Below are 15,378 nucleotides of genomic sequence, written 5' to 3' on the forward strand. Positions count from 1 at the left end.
TTAAAATCAAGCAGGAGACAGATGTGTGCAATTTAATGCTGTCTGCGCTCATTTCCTCAGAAGGCCGGGCAGTTTTATTATTTGATATCGCTGCTCACTGCAAATGGCTGGGAACCAAGGTACCTTAAGGACTGTTTTCTGCCATATGTTACCCACCCACCTCCACCCCACCATACTTTGTCCATTATTGGAGGCCTTACTTCAGATTTGTAATCCTTAGAAAGCCCAATGACTAGCTGCAAGAAAACAGGATCTTTTCTGTGGTGGCACCCATCTTGGGGAACAACCTACATCTGTTACGTGGCTCTTTTAGGTAGGAAGTAAAAAAAGAAGGTAGGTGGCTGAGACTTGCCTTTATGGCTCACCTTGTATAATCATTTGTCTTTGCAGTAGTTTCCACAATGACAGGTGCCCCCTCCCCAAATAATTAGGCATGGCAAAAGACTCCCATTGTGGTCAATTTCAAGCAGGGACATCACATTGTGTGGAGAGTGGAGCGCTAGTCCTTCCTTCATCAGCTACAACCCTTCCCAAAAAATGCTTCCCACAAGGGAGTAGGGCTTGGGGGGGGGGTGCTTTTTCAAGTCCAATTGCTGTTCTGTGTAGAGGTGGGAGGGTGAAAGGGTTTAAGCCTCACAGGTCACATTGGGCCTGGAGGCCAGACAGCCCAACCTCTGTGACAAAGGTCGGTCCACATAGTACTATATTTGACACTATATTTGCCATCTACCTAGACACATTGGCCCAGATTCAACAAACCCAGTGTGCTAGTAGAAGCCAGTACAAGGACTCCTGCTTGTGCTATATAGATCTTCTCCCATTTCGTCCACTTGTGTCACCCAAATCTGCTTTGGCGCATCAGGAGAACCCCCAGAACAGTGCACATGCACAGAGAAGAGCATTCTGTTTGGCAAAAAGAAATGCTTGCACTGGTGGAACAATCATATTGGCCCCATGTGGAGTTCCACCCATTACTTTGTCCATACTGGGTGTATGGGAGGGAATTCAATTGACCATGTCCATATGTTAAAAGGCAGTACGATGGTATCTTAGAGCTGGGTAGGCTAGCTTCTGACCGAGCCACCTGCATCACTGGACACACATTTGGTGACTGTAAGAAAGGTCTCGACAAGGACAGCCCCTCAATCATGCTGAAGAGCTCCTGCATGTTGGGATCTGTGCATAAGGTTCACTCTCATGGTCAGTGGACATGGTCAGTCTGTGTCAATGGCAGGCACATGTGTGAGAGCGGCCACCAAGACCATATAACACTGGTCCTGAAAGACCTGCATTGGCTCTCAGTACGTTTCTGAGCACAATTCCAAGTGTTGGTGCTGACCTTTAAAGCCCTAAAAGGCCTTGGCCCAGTATACCTGAAGGGGTGTCTCCACCTGTATCATTCAGCCCGGACACTGAGGTCCATTTCCGAGGGCTATCTGGTGGTTCCCTCACTGAGAGAAGTGAGGCTACAGGGAACCAGGCAGAGGGCCTTCTCAGTAGTGGCACCCACCCTGTGGAACGTTCTCCTGTCAAATGTCAAGGAAATAAACAACTATCTGACTTTTAGAAAACATCTGAAGGCAGCTGTGTTTAGGGAAGTTTTAATGTTTGATCTTTTATTGTGTTTTTAATATCCTGTTGGGAGCCACCCAGAGTAGCCGGGGAAGCCCTGCCAGATGGGCAGGGTATAAAGAATAAATTACTACTACTACAACTACATGGTTAGAACTTGGAAGAACCTGGTTGCATGGAAAACCATGCCCATAAAAAGCCCCCTCTTCATATGTCCCGTACATACAAGGTCATTTATATGGTGACTACAAATGTATGCAATGAAATCTTGATGCACATTGGGACAGAAATGGTGACTAGGATGTTTGTGTGTCTTTAACTATTTTCCTACCTGCGGCTTCTCTCTATTATCCTACCCTACCCACCCCTGCAACTTCCCCTGTGGTAGTGGCTGCCTCTCTATTTTCCATGTGTAGATATGGCTTTCGACTCCTGTGAAGGTATGAGGTAGAAAACTCTCCCCGTACAACTTAAGACGATAATCCCATATTGCTTTATTTGAACTATTTATCTGGAACGGAAGCACTTGAACCTTGATCTTTTTCTCAACCTCAGATAATGCTTCTCCCTTTTGAGGTCTAGTTGACAGCAATACAGCTGCAATGCTTCTGTGACTTGTTCCAGAAGCAGCAATGAAATGCACGGCTGGAGGACTGTTCCCGTTAAGTGTGTCATTTCAAAGGCTATTCACTGTAAGAACATGTATTTGCTGAGCTTGCAGATTGATAGAATTACTATAGCAAAATTGCACGACTGAAATCCATTGACGACACAGCACTCACACTGGCACAACGCAGCACGAGTTCACACTCTCTGCTTAAGTGATAGGAAATATAACTGGCAATTCTCTTCCCTGGCTCCCTCCCTCTCTGAGGTAATTTCCTCAGGCGATTAGAAAGAATGATCCATGATGCCTGCATCAGGCTAGCATTATCATATTTTTATTTCCAAGCTATGGAACCAGAAAAAAATCCAATTGCATGGTATCCTTTAGAATCAATGGTTTGTAAACCACCTTAATATTCTGTAAACTGCCCAGAGAACTTAGTTTTGTGGGCAGCATACACACATAATAAAGTCTTCCCCAACCTGGGGCTCTTCAGATGTTTTTGACCACCTGTCCTATCATCCTTGTCTACTGGCTACTCTGGCTGGGACTGGTGAGAATTGGCGTTCAACAATGAGAGTGTGCAAGGTTGAAAAAGGCTACATTACACTGGCACTGCCATCCTATGCATGCTTTCTTGGGCATGTTATATGAATATAAATAAATACAAGCTATGTCTACCTTGTTTTACATGCAATGCCACACAGAATTTCTCATGAATTCTTGAAGTATTTCTCTTGGACATATGTGGCAGAATCTATATGGGACCAACTGGATAGCTCAGTTGATTAGAATGTGGTGTTGATAACACCAAGGTTGCAGCTTCAATCCCCATACGGGGCAGCTGCATATTCCTGCATCACAGTAAGTTGGACTAGATGATTCTCAGGGTCCCTTGCAGCTGTACAATTCTATGATTCTAAGAAGGTTTGAAACATCTGTCAGATCCCCTGAGTGGTTTAGCTCCTGTGTAGAACTTGGAAGTTGCACAGAATGTTGATCACATTGTTTTATAAATGTAATCTGCTTTTGAAAATATTCAAATTGTTTTTATTTAATTTTTATGGTGCACAGCCTTTTTAAAAATCACTGGTTTAAATAAGGTCAGAGCAACTTGTAATCCACCAAGGTGAAGGCTTCCCACCACCCAGGTGTGTCAAATACTGGGCAAAGAACACGACATAGTTGTTGTTCTGCCAGGAACAACACATGTTTGACAAGCCTGATTTACAGTCTGATATGAATGAGAATAGTAGCACTGCCTGGAAGGATGGAATTCAACTACCAAACATATATCAAAGAGCATCATTAATAAGATCACAATACCTTCGACGTCCACTGTGAACTGATGTTTCGTTTCTCCCAAAACATTCTTGGCAATGCATTCATAGACGCCTCCATCATCTGCAGTGACTTGTTCTATCTTCAATATCTTCCCAAAATTCTCTCTGACTCCTCTGTCATCCCTGCCTCTGTCAACCCTTCTCCAGGTTAGATGTGGTGTTGGACTATGGCCAGAAAAGAAGAAACAGGAAAAGATTTAACTTTTTTTAAAAGTGACATTGTCTCCTTTTTAAAACAGCTGGATAGTTTGAATATTTCAGAGTGTGTGCCTTTTACCTTTGTTCTATCAAACCCTTGACTTCAATAAATCACATATATAGACATATATAAATATACATAATCTGTTAAACCTCAGATTAGAGGCATGCATTGCTTGGAATAGACATTGCCTCCTCATTAAAGGACATGGTGAATGTGCAAAGCATGGTCCGCTGCCAACAACATATTGGAAATTGGTTGGAGCACCACAGAAAGGCAGTAGCATGTACATAGAGGTACGGAAACTTGTTTCATCCCATTCCATGACAGCTTTTCGCAGCTATAAATGGGGTTAAAGATTTCATCGTGATGACACTAATCAATTCTGTGCTTGCCCAGCCAGAGCTAATTCTCCAGGCAACTGAATATAAAAGAAACTTTGTGTTTTGCAGAATTAATGGGGCACTCTCCTAACAAAGCAGACAGAAGTTCAGGGCAGGCTGCTAACTTCCCATTCCCAGCTGGCCTCCCCGATGCCAACAAACTACATGGCACACATAGACCCAAGTCCTGGCTGTTTACTCTTCTGTCCATCTGTTGAGATGGCAACATGCCGAGACCCAGGTTACTCTCTCCTTCTGGTTCCTAAAATATATTATGGCTTTCCATGAGCAGAATGTTCACAGTACATGTGACATCTCTTTTCTTCAGAAGGCATAGCTTTCATTCCTCCCCCTGAAACTTCCAACTTTTCCCTAAGGCTTTATTTATTTTAAAGAATTACTAATCCATTTAATGTTAGAAAACCTAATTAAGCACACATACACAATCACAAAAAAGCAGAACAGTTACAGATATATTTGTGTGTGAGAATATATACATGCATATATAAAAGGAAGAGGTAAAAATAGGAATTCAGACATAACAAGATCCAGGTCTCAGCGACATTAGTCAAAAAACAGTGTTTTGAATGTGTTATAAACATGCAACACCAGATGGTGCTGGAGAGCAATGAATAATTGTTTGTGATTTTCCATAATGCCTCCCCCTTTTATAAGAATTTAATTTCTGACTTATTTATAGTGGGGGTTTTCCTGTGTGTAGATCCACCCCAATCTCATGGTGAGGCAAAGCCTGGGCAAATAGATATATCTTTACAAATATAGATATAGATATAGCTTTACAAACATCCAGAACAACTCCTTCAAACATATATATCGTATGTTCCTTATGACAACAATCAGTGTACTTATATGCTCCTCCTCCCTGATAATTAAACAGCACCTAGAAGGGAAAGAGAAAATTCTGTACAGCTTTCCCTCAGGGTCAGGGTCAATGGCAGGCCTGTACAGAGGGGGGATGGGGGTGGACCCAGGTACACAAGCTACAGCCTTAGAGGGTTAAGCCGGTCAGGGCCTGCTGGACTTAGGCTTTCACACCAAGTAGGCCCAGTGTCTCACTCTGCTGAAGGGCTGACCCTGCTTATGCAACATTTCTTCTTATTGCATGTGCAGCATGCCATATGCAATATTATGGCTGCTAACACTCTCATGTTCCCCTAACAGGACGCAAGTTTAAAACTGGAGAAGTGCAGTGCAGACTCACTGCTCCTTGTTGCCTGAAAAGGAGAACAAATGCTGCCCTCTTCCACACTGAGGCCAGCCCTTTAAAAAGGCTTGCTATACCAGTCAAATACCAATTGCTGCCTTCATCTACTTGCCCCTCCATGGTTTGGCCTTTCATGCCCAGTATGGTCCATTATTTCATGCTGCATACTTTGAAAAGTATATGTATAACTCAAGAAACATTGCCTGGTTACTCCCCCAACTCCACTTTTCTCATGGTGGAAATTGTGAAAAAAAGGGAATACTCACAGTCCTTCAGCAATGCATTCCAGAAAAAGATCAGATCCTTTTATGACAGTCACTTCTGAACTGTGGCCAGAAGACTCAGGGATAACAAGTTTTGGTTTTCTTTCCTTGATTAAATTTGCTGAAAATGAAGTGGGGTGGGGGGGAGAGAGAAGTAATTTCAGAGCTTTGGAAATGAGCTGAGCTCTTCCTAATATTTATCATTCATGAACTATAGAAATCTTAATGCCAATTGATTCCTGTATAGCTAATGCACTGGAAAAACTGAATGGCATCAGACTAGATCGGCAACAATTTTCTCATTGATTTCAGAGTATGTATTTGGATATACACATCTAAGTCTATATCAAAATGTGGTATTTTAAAATTGTGGATCTATTTTAGGAGTGCAGCAAATACCACTGGTTTTCCATTCCTGTAGTGTATAGCAGATATTCACTGCAGACCCTATGTGCCTGCTGATGCAGTTAGGTACCAGTAAAAACAAAAAGCAGAGCACATCTGCAGTCTTGCTCCATACAAATTTATCATTCACCTGGAGCTGAAGATAGGGTTAAAACCAGGGAAATGACAACAGTCACGCCATAGCCTTGGAGGCAAAGCTGTCTCCCTCAGAGCAGAGCTATTTCTACCATACAGCTTCATTTCTTCCCCAGTCTTGTGTTTGGGGAAAGTCAAAACCACTACCATTTTGTAATTTACTAGAGTGCCTTGGAAACAGCTTTTGACGCAGCACAAAGAGCTGTTCAGAAAACGGCAACCAGCTGCGGTGGTTACATGGAAGTCAGTAAGCAACAAGCCTACTGGATATTGGAGTTAAGTGTGGTGCAGGGATTAGCATGCTGGACTATGACTGGGGGAAAGCAGGTTGAAGTCCCCACCCAGCCATGAAGCTGCTCCTCTCACTGTATCACAGCCAAATCCTACCTCACAGGTTGCTGTCAGGGGGAAAAACTGGCCGGGGGCAGTGGGAGAACCATGTATGCCTTGGAGGAAGGGTCTTGCTGGACTTTCCCCAAACACAAGACTGGGGAAGAAATGAAGCTGTATGGTAGAAATAGCTCTGCTCTGAGGGAGACAGCTTTGCCTCCAAGGCTATGGCGTGACTGTTGTCATTTCCCTGGTTTTAACCCTATCTTCAGCTCCACGTGAATGATAAATTTGTATGGAGCAAGACTTCATGACTTGCAATTTATAAATAAGCAGCTGCAGAATTCTTTACATGTCTACTCAGAAAGAAGTGTCATTGAGTTTGATGGGGCTTTCTCCGAGGTAAGTAGGTAAACAATCATAGGCTACAACAAAACAAAACAGTTTCATTGCTGAATTGCAGGCTGTACCTCTTATATCGCCCTTTTACTTATATAGCAATATACTTAGGATGAAGGTTTGAGAACCAAAATATATACCATTATTTTATATTCTGAAAAGTAAAATAACATGAACACTGGGCCTTTGTAGTAACTCTTATTTCAGCTGGATAAATTCTTTTATTCCATTCCAATCCATATTATAGACATTGCGGGTGCAAATGCTAAATAGTGACAACTTACCCTTGGCAGCGCTAGCTGAACTGGAATCATTAGTATGTTTTGCTGAAATAAACAAAAATGGAAACCAAATGGAAACATGAATGGTGATGGAATTTATTGAAGATCTGATGGAAGCAATCAAACAGTGTTGCAAATGCGTTTGCCTGCTGGGTTTTCTCTTCATCCTACCCCACTCTCCAAAATATTCACCCTAATCATGCTGCACACTAAGCAGTTTTTCAAACTCTCCACATGGAGTGAGAGGGAATGCAATGTCATTTGAGTAAAAAGGGAAAAAAAGAAAACCTGGATTCGAAGCCACTATATATATCCCAGGATTGTGTGGCCATAGTATTCTCTCTTTTTTAAAAAATCAAATATAATTATTAAACATGTAATGCAAGCATGCACAGTGATAATGAACTGATGTAGAAACAATGTAAATGCTGGGAAAGATGTCAAATTCAAATCATTTTAAGTTAACCTGTGTTGTAAAATTAAGTCGGCCATTTAGAAAACAGTATCCCTCCTGAAAGGACAAGATTCAGGATAGTTAACATAGTTTTTTCCCCTTCTTGGCCAACCACATGTCCAATAATGCATGGAGAAATGTGACTGGGAACCAGGATGCACACATATATAGTACAGTGATACTGTGATTTTGGAAACATTGAGCATCAGCCATTGAGATGGTTAATGGCTGTCTCCCTACACAGCTGAACATTTTTCCTGATTTGTTACATCAGGAAAGATAGTTTTAGCTTCATTTCACTTACGGTGTCTGCTGATTTTGCCTAAAACAATTTCTTAAGGTAAATTTTAAGGTATCTGCTCAAGTAAAACATCTCAGGAAGGTTTAGGGAAGCAAATGGATGTTTAGTTGTTGCTGTTGTTAAATACAAATTGTCTAGAGTGATTCTTCACATATCCAGTTTAGATAATTTAATACAATTGGATCCCCTAACCATTTTGTTTCTATTTTACTTTCATGTACTTTCCACATGTACTTTCCAATGAGTCAGATTGCCTGCATGCTGTCTGTGGTAACTCCTTGTGTTATTTAAGATTTTCCCAATCTCGGCAGATCTGAGGAAAGTAAGATTGACAACTGTGAAAAATGTAAGGGGAAACCTGAACTGTTCGGCAATAAAACACAAAAGCAGATAGCTGAACATTGCTTTTAAAAAATGCATCAGGATGTTATTCGATTCTGAAATGGCACACTATTCACAAAGTCTATTTACAAAGTCAAAGTATTAAGACAAACAAATTACTTCTATCCTCCATGGGTGGAAAGCCTTTTCCACTCGTATGATGGCTCAATCTTCACGGCATTTTTCTGATGGAGGTGGGGGAGTTCCACAAGAACATACCTGGGCACATTTTAAAAGTCAAAAGGGATCGATTTAGGCTCTTACTGCTCCTCCAGGAGCCCATGCTTCTGAGTCATGTTCAAAACAGGTCAGCTATTCTGATATATAGGGAATTATTTGCAGCATATTGCTGAAATATGACTGCAGAATCAAGCCATTTATGGCCAAACCTACAAACTGTTCCAACAGCAAGTAAGAATGCCGAATGGAACTGAAGTGTTTCACTAGCATCATGCCAGCTGTAGGCATTGCACCAGTGCCCTAGTATAGCACTGCCCTGCTAATGCTGGCAACAGATACTGATTGTTTGTACATGGCATAGAGCACGTTAGTCAGGGACTGAACACAATAAACATCTCTGTGGAGATGACTAAGTATTCCCTAACAGCCACAGCTGTTCTATGTAGTAGAAATCTCTTTTGTAGACCATCTTCAAAGGCCTCAGATACAGAGGAGACCATGTCAACATTGACAAACGATACAATTCTAAGAAGAGCAGAGAAGCAAGATGAGCTTCAAATGAATCTTCAGTCCTTCAAGTCTTCAGACTCTGAAAAAGGCCCCATTTGGTAGCAACAGAGAATGGGGAGAAATTCTGCCTGTGACACATTTTAATGCAAACCTTCTTAATTCTCGTTTCCTGAAGCAACATGAATACAGTGGTACCTCAGGTTAAGTACTTAATTCATTCCGGAGGTCCGTTCTTAACCTGAAACTGTTCTTAACCTGAAGCACCACTTTAGCTAATGGGGCCTCCTGCTGCTGCTGCTGCGCCGCCGGAGCACGATTTCTGTTCTTATCCTAAAGCAAAGTTCTTAACCTGAAGCACTATTTCTGGGTTAGCGAAGTGTGTAACCTGAAGCGTATGTAACCTGAGGTACCACTGTACTGAAATGCAGCTACCTGTTGAAATTCACACTTGGGGCAAAATTGCATATTAGGAGAAATGCCCACCAAAGTGCTGAGGAATTTTCATAACAACATTTTTGAAATTAGCAAAGCGATACGGAAATGTGGCAAACTGGACTAAAGATTTGGAAAACAAAAAGAGAAACTGAGACAAATCAAAACTGACAAATTCGCCCGTCGCTAGGGAGCAACCTTTTGTAATGGCACCGCAAGCTGTTGACGACAGCCTTTCCTCCACAGGCTGCTGCTGTAGCGCCAAACCATAATTTGCAAAAATTGTTTTGCTAGCTGATCTCTGTGATTTTGACTAGGACCTATTTTGTTAGCTAAAATGTGTGTTTTCTTATTTTTGTTTGAGTAAACAATGGAGGATGTGCAGGTATGCAGCTGGCAAGCACCCTGAGGAATGTCTCCTGTATCAGTTCAGCAAATTCAGCAAAACAACAGAAGTGCTTTGTAGGGCCAACAGCTGCGGATCTTTTTATGAGTGGGGCCTGGCTCTCATAACAAAGACAAAAGTGCAGGAACAAATATACCTTGGCATATATTTTTGTTAGGAATAATCACATTAGAGACACACGTCACATGTAAGAATTCTCAGAGGAGTAGGTTTTGGGATAGACATTAAGGCAGGTGGAGGAGAGAGGTGGAAGAATGAAAGAAAAAAGGGGGGAACTGAACCCCCAGACTTACAACGTGTAACTGTCAGTGTCATTGGCATTTTCTGCACAATAGTCCTCAGTCTTGGAAATGCAGCAAAGCAGCAATAATCACTCCGGCTGTCATTTTCATCCACATTTGCAAAGAAAAGATCCCCCTTAAGGCTCATAGAGACCCTTTCATCTTGTGGGATGTGTTGCAAGTCTAACAAGGAAAAATAATAATAATATAATGATGATACAGTCTGATAATGATCTTCCACTCCCCCCCCCCCACTCCACAAAAAGAAAAGAAAAAAGGCGGGAGCTCACTGTTCTGTCAAAGTACTTGCTCCCAGGTAAGGGAATAATTCTTTGATGTTAAAGAGTCATGAGGTCTGAAAGTATATTTCGATATTCACCATGTTTTTTTACAAGACAAAAAAGGCCGCCATCTTATAAGCAGGGCAAATTCCTGTACCAGTACACACCCACCAAATGTAATCTGCCTTCTGCATAAATATTCTGCAGAGACAATATAGCAACTGCCATGAAGACTGCATCATTTTAATCGTTCAGACCAGCACAACTATTAATATTACAAAGGCCTACATTACAGACGTCATGGCTGTCAAGAAGCCCCTCGCTCCTGTCACACAGAATGCACACTTATAGCCTGCATTCCATAATGTGATTCCATTTTTAATTTGCTGTTTTGATAGCCGAAGAATTCTGAATAGTTTTTATCAAGAGGCGGTAACTGTCATAGCAAATGAGATTCCAAGGTCATGTTCTGGAGGTGTAATTCCCTTGGATCAAGTTCTTCCAAACCAACAGGACAGTCGTGCCTATCCAGTTACCCTCCAGCTGAATTGGACTTCAACCCCCATCATCCTAGCCAAGCTGGCTGGTTTTGACTGCACTTTTAGTCCAAAAACAGCTGGAGCATACCAGACAGGGGAAGGCTTCAGTAGGTCTTGGTAGGCAAATGGTAACTTGTATCCTTCATCTTCCTGAGGAAACCACAGCCTCAAGTTGCCAATTTCTGCTTCCTTCCACCTTTTTCCCCCTTTCTTTTTGGACAGTGGGTGAGGTGGAGGTCTCACTGCACAAGAAAGAGATCATCTTGTCGTTGAGGCAGTCTGGTCATTCACTTCACTCTAGGAAAGTGAGACCAAGACTGAAGCATGTCAGTAAGCAGAGCCTCTCTGCTCCCTGGCAGGCCTTTACCTGATGCAGATGGCAAGATGGGAGCTGTAGACTGGGCAGAGGGAAAAAATCTGTCCTCCCTAAAGCACCTTGGTTTCTGTCTCTCTGTCAAGGTAGCTTGGGAGAACAGAGGGAAAGGAAGACACTAACAACTGAATACAGGTCACAGGCCCATGGACAGCCACAACATGGGCCTCTCTGGAAATATTAGATTAGGAGTCACCAGTTCAGCGAGGTGGTAGCCTGCATCTGGCACCCAGGTACTGGTGACACTGAGAAAGAAGGGCAAGGCGGCAGGAAGAAGGCTTTGAGGTTGTACCGGCAGAGCCAATCTGGTGCTTCCACCAGCACATCCACACCATGGCAACATTTCCCCGCCTCCCCACTCCCAATATGGCACAGGGATGCTGGTGCCAGGAGGTCAGCTGTGCTGGCTGTTTCTGCTTTCGATAGGCTTCATTTCAGCGCTGAATTTGGAATCTAACCAGTAGCCATTTCTCGCTTTTCTCTTTCACTTTCATCTGCCCTGCCCACATGAAGATATGAAAGTATGTCAAGAAGCACTAACTCTGACTAGGCTAGCAATGGCTACAAAACTCATGATGGCTGTATTACCTCCGGTATCAGAGGCAATAAACATCTGAATGCCAGTCACTGGGAATTGCAAGTAAGAAAGGAATCATTTGCTGCTGTGTGAGCTTCCCATAAGCATGTAAACAGGATGCAGGACTGGCCTAGCAGGGCTATTCTACCTTCTTATCCTTTCATCATGTTTTCTTTCATGCTGACATATACTAACCATTTATATAATTCCCTTACAACTTTTCAGCATTTTCTAAACACTTCTGCAGTTCATTTTTGCATACTTTTGCACACCGAAGAGGCATCTGAACAGTTTCAGTTTTAATTAAGTTCAAGTTATGGGGAGAAATCTTTCAAAGAGAGATTTTATTTTTAAATGGCTCAAAGAGGAATGAAATGGTTCTCACCAATGTTCATCCAATAAATGTGCAGTGGTGGGATTCCCTTGGGAGGGTTGCAGTGCAAGACCATTGCATCTCCATATTCTACATCTATCGGGTCAATCTTCTCCTTGGGGAATTTAGGAATACCTAACATAATGGAAAAGAAACATTTTCAGAAGTCACTGAGTAGCACCTATGAACTTTATATCTGGCATTCTCTGTATGAATTGCTACCTGTCTAGCTTTCCCATGACTGTGCAGTCTTATGATTCACAATATAAGATAACCAAGATATGTGGGAAAATAATGCAGCCATACATTCTGAATTTGAAAAATTGTCCACGGGCAATTTCAGGAGGATGCATGTGTAGAAATGCCACTTACCTAGGAATCCTGAAACAATTTTCTTTCTGTGTGGAGAACGAGTACGCATTCTGCTATGCATGTGGTGCTGAATCATTTGACACTGGTTTTGCCATTGGACTTTTACAGATCACCAGACGCACACCTAAGTTGCGCTGGGCTGGCAGAAATAACAGTGCTGGACATCAATAGCAGTGCCAAGCAGAGTAGGATTATGGCTGCCTCAAAAATGTGGAAAGTCCCTGGCTCCTGCTGATAAAGTTTACAGTCTGACTGCTCTAATGCCTTACAGAGACAATGCAAATCTCATCTGCTTCAGAATAACCAAATTGTGTGCAGACTGCAATTTTATACTGCTCCATCCCATTCCACATTTCCAACAGAGTCTTAACAAACAGAAGAGAAGATAACAGTGAAGTTACTTAAGCAAGAATCAGTATTGCCAGGACTGATCACATTTCATTGTCCTAATGTTGGAAAAGGAGTCACAGATCTCCATGCCTCCCATCAGAGATCCCTGCAAACATCAACCTGGAAGATTAAATCTTTTTTTTCTCTTCCCCAGCAGATTGAGGTTGTTTCAGGGCTCTTTTCCCTTACATTCCTGGCAAGTTGAAACGGATGAGAAATTGTTGCAGTTCCATCAGCTCGTTGTGTAATTAAGCCATAGTGAAAGAATAAAAAAACAGCAGGAACAAAGCAAAAAGAAAGGGAATGAACTTAGCTTGTAAGCCATTAGCAAGTGGCACTCCACCTTTGCAGGATGTTTTGCCTGTGGGGATTGGAGTCTTTGGGACATATAAAGGTGTTGTGGTTTTATCTCCTCTACCACAAGGAGCCTAACATGTCTATATTTCAGCAAAGATTTAAAATTACGCTTCTGAAGGCTTAAGGAAACTGTTTGAAAATCTGCATTTTTTAAAAATTACTAGTATCAATTCAAGTACTGTAAACCTTGTCTTTGACTGTAGGAGGCAAGATACTCATGACAAACAATTAAAGGCCTATTCATTCAGAGCAATGTGAACTGCAACTCATCTGCACCTTTCTCTGGCAAGTAACTATTAAGGCTACACATTATGGAAGTGATCAAAATGAAGTTAAGCACATTAAAAACCAGCCGCTCTTAAAAGTGCTTAGCAGTGACTGGAATTCTCCCATAAACTGCATGTTGCAGTTATTACATACTTGCTAGTTCTCAAGTCAAAGCAACAGAATACCCTTTAACAGAATTTAGCAGCATTTATAACCAAGTAATTTTATCGACACTTCTTTCATTCATACTACAAGCAAGAGAAGTGTCAAAACTGGTACGGTGGGAGGTATGCCCCATTTCTAACTGAGCTGTGGATGTGACAAGCTTGTCCCATTAGACTAAGTGTGAATGAATTGATAGAAATCAAGCAAATGTGCATGAACCTCCTTGAGAGCCCTACAGAGGATAATGGCAGGAACACGGTAATGTACTCTCTCTTTTCATGAGTGCTGAAATTATACTCCAGGATACATCCTGACCGTGCAGGAAAATTGCCCAGCAATGATAATACGATGCAATTTGGGTCATCTTCCAAAAGGTTTGCTTGCTGAGGTCCAATCTGGCTCGTCATCTGGTAGATAAAAGACGCGCATGTAGTCGCAAAAGTCTGAAAGCCACTATTCTCGGAGGCAGCCTGCATTTTGCTATCCGTTGTAGAACACTGAGCCCATCTGGAAGTTAGTAGCAGTGCTACACCGACACTTGGTGGAAGGAAGCCATCTGATGGAGAAATATCATTTCACAGCACATGCTCTCACAGGTAAGGTGCCAGCCCTCTGATAAAGCAAGACGTGTTAGTGAGGAGGGAGGGAAAAGGCCATTCGCTTCATGAAGATTCAAGTTGCAGCTCATTTCATTCATATATATAGAGAGAGTGAGAGAGAGAGAACCAGGTGTCATTCAGCTGCAATGAGGCTAGAATTGAGATGTCATTTTGACAAGTTTAGAGCACTAAAACAACAAAAGCTTTTGCTTTCTGAAATGAAGGACATGTAGGATGTGGAATCATGTTTTGATTCAATTCCTGGTGGCAGTAGTGGCAGTGGCAAATCAGATGTGAAAATGATCTTAGAAGTATTAAGGTTCAGATGCTCAGATTTTTTTTATCATCACTTTGTTAGTTCTCATCATTTCTTCTTATATGTGCTATTTGAGGAACGATTTTTTAATTTTTTTTTTTACAAATGGCTGACAACTTTGATGATGGGAGAAAAGGAATGCTGGGTAGTCTTTTAGTTATACAAAGGAAATGGGAGACACTAAAGGTAATAAGTAAAGGTAAAGGACTCCTGGACGGATAAGTCCAGTCAAAGGCGACTATGGGGTATGGTGCTCATCTTGCTTTTCAGGCCAAGGGAGCTGGCATTTGTCCGCAGACAGTTTTCCGGATGAATTGGCCAGCATGACTCAACCACTTCTGGCACAACGGAACACCATGGTGGAAGTCAGAGCGCATGGAAACACCATTTACCTTCCCACTGCAGAGGTACCTAGTTAGGAACTCGCACTGCTATGCTTTCAAGCTGCTAGGTTGGCAGAAGCTGGGACTGAGCAGTGGGAGCTCACTGTGTTGCACAGATTCTAACTGCCGACCTTCTGATCAGCAAGCCGAAGAGGCTCAGTGGTTTAGACCACAGTGCCACCCGCTCCCTACGAAGAAACACTACCAATGCTTGAGCAAGATCACAGTGTATATAGCAGCAACACCAGTCAAACTCTTCTCTACATACTCCATACTCTGGGTTCTATCTGTGTCTCTTG

At 42.2% G+C, this 15,378-nt stretch overlaps 1 protein-coding gene across 8 annotated transcripts in view; it reads right to left on the reverse strand.

The window, feature by feature from the left end:
* Window positions 1-15,378, reverse strand: part of CHL1 (cell adhesion molecule L1 like) — a 192,980-nt gene that overhangs the window by 51,479 nt on the left and 126,123 nt on the right. For 7 of the 8 annotated variants that reach the window (XM_083491209.1, XM_083491207.1, XM_083491203.1 and 4 more), the window contains 5 exons: window positions 12,243-12,365; window positions 10,100-10,270; window positions 7,146-7,187; window positions 5,596-5,713; window positions 3,506-3,687 (listed from right to left, as the gene is read on the reverse strand). In XM_083491209.1, coding sequence (XP_083347335.1) covers window positions 3,506-3,687; window positions 5,596-5,713; window positions 7,146-7,187; window positions 10,100-10,270; window positions 12,243-12,365 — 636 coding nt within the window. The remainder of the gene's footprint in view (window positions 1-3,505; window positions 3,688-5,595; window positions 5,714-7,145; window positions 7,188-10,099; window positions 10,271-12,242; window positions 12,366-15,378) is intronic. The other variant, XM_083491206.1, reaches the window with a different exon arrangement.

Source organism: Podarcis liolepis (assembly GCF_965112155.1).
Source record: "Podarcis liolepis genome assembly, chromosome: 2".
Taxonomy (NCBI): domain Eukaryota; kingdom Metazoa; phylum Chordata; class Lepidosauria; order Squamata; family Lacertidae; genus Podarcis; species Podarcis liolepis.